The 6,000-nt window shown below is 30.0% G+C and overlaps 1 protein-coding gene across 1 annotated transcript in view; it reads right to left on the bottom strand.

The window, feature by feature from the left end:
- Positions 1–234: 234 nt before the first annotated feature.
- The window catches only part of LOC143240418 (organic cation transporter protein-like), a 70,974-nt gene continuing 65,208 nt past the window's right edge, over positions 235–6,000 (bottom strand). Inside the window, exon 11 of the mRNA XM_076482833.1 lies at positions 235–1,056. Within this exon, the coding sequence (XP_076338948.1) occupies positions 1,026–1,056 (31 nt within the window). The 3' untranslated portion in view covers positions 235–1,025. The remainder of the gene's footprint in view (positions 1,057–6,000) is intronic.

Below are 6,000 nucleotides of genomic sequence, written 5' to 3'. Positions count from 1 at the left end.
ACATCATGTATGCGTTGTTATACTTGATTGTTACATCAGGTATGCGTTGTTATACTTGATTGTTACATCAGGTACATATTGTTATATCTAATAGTTTAATCAAGAACATGTTTTATACCTGACGATTTTATCACGTATTCGTTGTTATAGCAACAGGTTTTATCAGATACTTCTTTTTAGACTTAATGCTTTCCTCAGGGACATGTTGTTATACTTAAAAAACAGGCCAAATACGTGATATAGTTGTTCATAAACTAGAGTATAAAAATAACTTTATTAAGTGGGTTGCTTTTCACTTGTTTAACTGAGCACTTAAACAAACAGGTTAGAACTTTCAAGTTAAAAGTATAAAATATTAGCTTAAGGTATTTCATTTCTTTAAATACATGTAATGCATTCTGTTGATCAGAAAATCTGATTTTCGACGTAAATAAGGAAAACATTTTTTAATATTTTTGTTTTCATTATTTTTTAAAGAAGGCATGTTTTTATACATTTCACTGCCGAAGAAATTCTCTCAAGAGTGCGAGAGGTTAAGGTCATCGTAATTGTAAGTCGGTATAAAGAATCATGAATGGAAAAAAATGTATTTATCAAAACCTCTCAGCCTAGAGAATTTTCTCTTCTAGTTTTCACAGGTAAAACTTCCATTTTCTCTAAGAGCAACAAGATAGGTCCCACAGAATAACAAGATATTTCATCAGAAAGTATGTTGCAAAGTAATTCTTAGTTCTCTGAGCTCACTGAACTTATTAGATTTCAAAGAAATATTCTGTAATTATCTCACAAACAAGTGTTTTTATTTTAGATGATAAAACAGCATTTCTGTTTACTGGAGAGAGCTCTTTAAACTTGGGATCTTATAATGAAGTTATATATATCTTCCAGCTTGAGAAAATATAACACTTTGTATACAAAACAACAATTTATATTTTCCTAAGGTGTTTGAGCTACCCACATGACTGTTATTGCTTTTATACATTATCCAACCCGCCACTGGGAAAGGTTGTTGTCTGCTTTCAACTCTAGTTCGTTGATTTTATAGAAACTCTTCCCCTGGAAACACAAAGATATTTGTTAGGCAAATAATTTATAAAACTAGACAGCCAGAGTGAGATAAATCTAACAATATTTTTAAACTAACATATTGCATATAAATTGCACATGCTTAGTTAAATACTTTTTTTATTCTATATTAGGGTATCAAACATGATATACTTCACTTGTATACTACGTTTTCACTCTCTCATGTTTTTAGACCATTTCAGCTGTCCCTAATTGTAAAACTTAAAACCAACTAAATTCACCCACATATTGGTCGTGAAGTAGGTGCACTCTTCTCTTACCAATTTAAAATCACTTATTTTGTAACATTAATGACAACCATTTAAAAATGAAATACAACCATAAAACTACAAAGTTAAAAAAACTAACAAAAGCAATGCAATTTCAACTCCATGCTTCAAAAGTACCTTTAAATATCGAAATCACACAGTGGATCCTTGAACATTCACTCCACATCGAAAATAAAATTACACGTTTAAAATATAATAAAATGGAAAAAGCGATACGAAAGACATTACACATAAATTTGAGATACATAAACATTCACGATAGAAATCAAAAAGGGTAAAATACATACTTACAGTAACATGAAAATGAAACTGTATTAATTTAAATGGTTTTTATACAATAACTCCATATCATAAAGTATTTTAATGTCGCACATAAAAACGGAGAAAAGCAGGATTAATCATCTCCTTGTCATTGAAGAAAATAAAACATATTAACAACACAAGTCAATCTTTAAAATACATGCACAAAAATATATATTTGGTGTGACATCGAAACATTTTAAAATAAAATACGATTGGATAAATTGCTGTTTTGTAATTTGCAGCATGTTGTTTGTTAGCCTGTAAATATAATTGGAGTAGGCATTAATGTAAAGATCTATAGTTGAGTCATCTGAAGGTTAAAATTGACTGATGGGTCACAATCACTTTTGATTTTCGATTTCGGGGTATGAGAGGCTGAGCAATGACATAAAGTTTTGGTTTTTCAACAGGTTCAGTGTATTTATGCATGCTAAGAGTTAATACAGCCTGAAGCACATTGCTATCCTGATGTAGACACATACCAAACCTATGCTAAATTTCTAGAAGCAAAATTTCATTCCATAACTTCATTATCATAACACATATTCTACTACAGAACAGCCTTACTCAGCAGTCAATGCACAGATTCACACACTTTATATAATGCAAAAACAGATCAACTTCATACATTTCTGTGGCCTATCAACACTATGATCAACCTTGCACTACATTACACCCACTGAATGCTATATTTCTTGGCCGAACATTAGCAGGCTTGGCATGCAACTTGTGAACTTCATGAAGATGAACGTATAATAGTATTTAAATAATACTATGTACACTGGTTGTCGAAGACATGTTTTTGTTTCAATATCAGAGGTTATTAGACTGACTCAACAACTACAGTCGTTGCTCAAACTTATTTACATAAACCTTTTGTGGGAAACCTGATTATGGGTTTACCTCAGCCCATCTAGCATTTGATTATTTTACACATATGCACGGAGAATAACTTTTATTATCTTTGTACTTTTTATAATGTTAGTGGTTAGATTAAATACATTAAAACTGCATGTCTTAATTAGGTATGTTTTCAGTTTTGCGAAAAGACACTCTTAAACACACTTTTAAAATTATTAAATGGAGTTAGTTTAGCATAGAGAGAAATCGTTGTTCTCCAACAAGTTCGGTGTACTGAAATTGATTTATACATACAGATAACTACAGGTGGCGACTGTGTTAAACCTGCTCTTCAAAAGTGAAATATGAGAATCAGGTAAGTGATTTTATTAACAATGTGTATTTGTTAGTCGATCATGATAGAAAGTTGATTAGCCTTTATGGAAAATTTCGCTAGCAAAACAGAAAAGAAATTCGATCTTTTAATAAAGGAAAAACTTCAGTATAAATAATGAACTTATTTATTTTGCAATAAGATGTAGAAATGTAGGCAAGAATTAATGTTTTTTTCAAGGAAATCTTGCAGTAGATGTAAAGCCATATAATATGGAAATATATTCTAAGGTAACTCGCGGTTCTAAAACTTATACATCAACTATTGTAACTGAGCACCAAATAGTTGATGCCAAAACTTCTAGTAATGGTGATATTCAACTAGATAACTCAATAACATCAGTAAATAGATTTTTCCAGAAGACATCGAAGGTGTCTTTATCTTTGTCCAACACAAAAACAACAACAACAAAAAAACTATTTTTACAAGAAGACTAGATAAAGACGATAAGGATGGTATCATAAAAGCGGTTTACTGTGGTAAAAAGAGGTCATTTATTAGTCGTTGTGCACTTCGTACAACAACAAAATATATTGAACCTCTTGTTGAAAGTAATTGTTTCTGTATAAAACTTGCGAACAGCTAACTTAGAAAAGAATCAAAAGATCATCCTCATTCTGTGTTGAAACAGAATGTTCAACTGAAATAGCTGCAAAGTTTTTCTTCTGAAATTTGGCCAGATGGATAAAGAGTTAGATTTTTCTTCAACCCAGATTTAATCCAAACCAGGGTAAAGAGGAATAAATTAATATGCTGCATAATGAATAACAAGATTAACTTTTCTTGCGTGCTTCGTTAGTTGACTTTTAACGAATCAAGATATATGCTTCATAAGACAATAATGTGCATTATTTTGTATCTTTTACATATAAAAGATTAATACATCACTCTTACTTATTATTTTTCACATGTGTTGACATTTGCTGATATGTCCATCTTATTTTTTTAATCTTGGAATATCATTTATAGCAAAAGGAGAATTAGTTCCTGTGAGTACTTCTTTAATATATTTCAGTTGTTCTGTTTTATAACAATTAATAACTCATCTTGAATCATTTTTTTCCATTTTCTGGATACAAATATGCTGATTCACAATATACGAAACATTTTTAATCTTTAATTTTAATATTTACTAGAGATTTTATAGCTTTCTAAATAATTTGATATGTGATAAACTGCTCAATGCTGCATATCTATTAATTACAAGTTTCAAACAGGCTACGTTTTTTAGATTCCATTGATATCCTCCCGTTCAAACTCAGTTACTTCTATTAAAAGCAGTTTAGTCGACCTTAAAATTATTTCGTTTTAGTTTTGAATGAACATTATGCTGTTTATTTTTGGCTTTGATAAACATGAAACAAGTTAACATTAAATTTTACATTTATTTTGCATCTTAACTTTCAGGTTTTATGTATTGGTAGGATTCCTCATAGCAGGTGTCTGTGACTTCTTACAATAAATTTCAACAATAAAAACTAGCATATCGTCAACTAGTTCAAACACAATTTGAAAAGATAAATAATTCTTCCTGCACTGTTGTTACAAAATAGTCTGTGATAATTTCACTTTAAAATCACAACTACAACTATTGATGTCACCAGTTGTATCCATAACTTTAAATAACCATCGCTAAAATGAGGGGTTCGATTCCCCTCGGTGAGCTCAGCAGATATCCCCATGTGGTTTTGCTATAAGAAAACACACATAAACACACTTTAAATAATTGTCTTTTTTCGTCAAAGTCCATAAGACTGGTTTCATTACTTTAAAATATAATTGACAAGATTAATTATTCTTCATTACTCTGTTATTACAATACAGGTTGTGATTATTTCACTTTAAAAACTGACTCCATACACTATTTCAGGATAAAATTACAATCACATAATTTAGGTTGATTTCACTGGCAATGATCCCATGGTAATTGTTGGGCCTTTAATCTTTGTGTTGGGTGAGCTTGGCGATCTTAATTTGTGTCTTTATTTTCTATTTCCAATCGGTCTTCTTTCTCTAATTTTTTCTTTTCTTCTCTGCTTCTCCTCATCTTCCTATTGTTGTTGTTCTGATCTACTTGGTTTCTAGACCTGGTTGCTGTTTAACAAACTCTCATAGATCACCATCTTTGTACTCATGCTACTTTCCTTCTTTATCCACTTATCAAATTCAATTGGCGTGATTGCGGCCTCTAATATATTTTTCTAACCACTAGAATGTGAACACATAGCCATTTGCCACTGCAGTCTATGTCTACTTCTACCCTCGTCCCTTGTTTACTCCTGTAGACCCTAGCCGGCTCGCCACCGTCAGGTTTTATGTATTGGTTAAATTCTTCACAGTATATGTCTTTAACTTATGTCAATAAATTTCAACAATAAATAAGCAGCACACAATTCACTTATTTTAAGATACTATAGTAATACATGCCAAACTTATATACAATATGAATTAAATGTAAACTGAAAATGTCGTATATATCTGACATTAACTCATCAATTTTAAAAATAAACATATTTTTAGACTAAACAAAAATTCATGAGCATCAATATCATCATTAACATTATATATTAAACAAGTTTCTAATCGTTCTTTAGAAAATGTTTCTATTTCTCGAATAGCTTCATCTTTATGTAATGCTTTATTATTACTTGTGACATGATCGTCATTTTTCTAAGATGGTTTATAATATTTTTCACATAGATTACATTTTATCTGTTTCTGCCCAGTCTTAGCAATTTAAACTTATTGAAACTTACATTCTCTAGCAAATGTTTCTCTTTGAATCTTATCGACAATAAATTTTATTAAATCACTTCTTTAAAGCTTATATTATCCACTATATCCTGTACTGTTCAACGAACTTTTAATAATTTTAAAGTTTTAGATCGAAGTGCTATTTCTTTAATAACTTTATTTTTATACAATGTTTTATGTATGATTTTTTATTTCAATGTTAAAACTTCTATAAAATGTTTTTTTAATACTGAACACAAACATTACATTTTATTTTTCTGCTTAACTATAACAATTAGATCTTTATGAAACTCATATCATCTAGCACATATCGCCTTTTCATTTGTATCTACAAACATTTATATAAAATCATCT

Source organism: Tachypleus tridentatus, chromosome 2 (assembly GCF_004210375.1).
Source record: "Tachypleus tridentatus isolate NWPU-2018 chromosome 2, ASM421037v1, whole genome shotgun sequence".
Classification (NCBI taxonomy): Eukaryota; Metazoa; Arthropoda; class Merostomata; order Xiphosura; family Limulidae; genus Tachypleus; species Tachypleus tridentatus.
The sequence above is the reverse complement of the archived record's forward strand: the minus strand, read 5'-3'. Positions and strand labels throughout refer to the sequence as shown.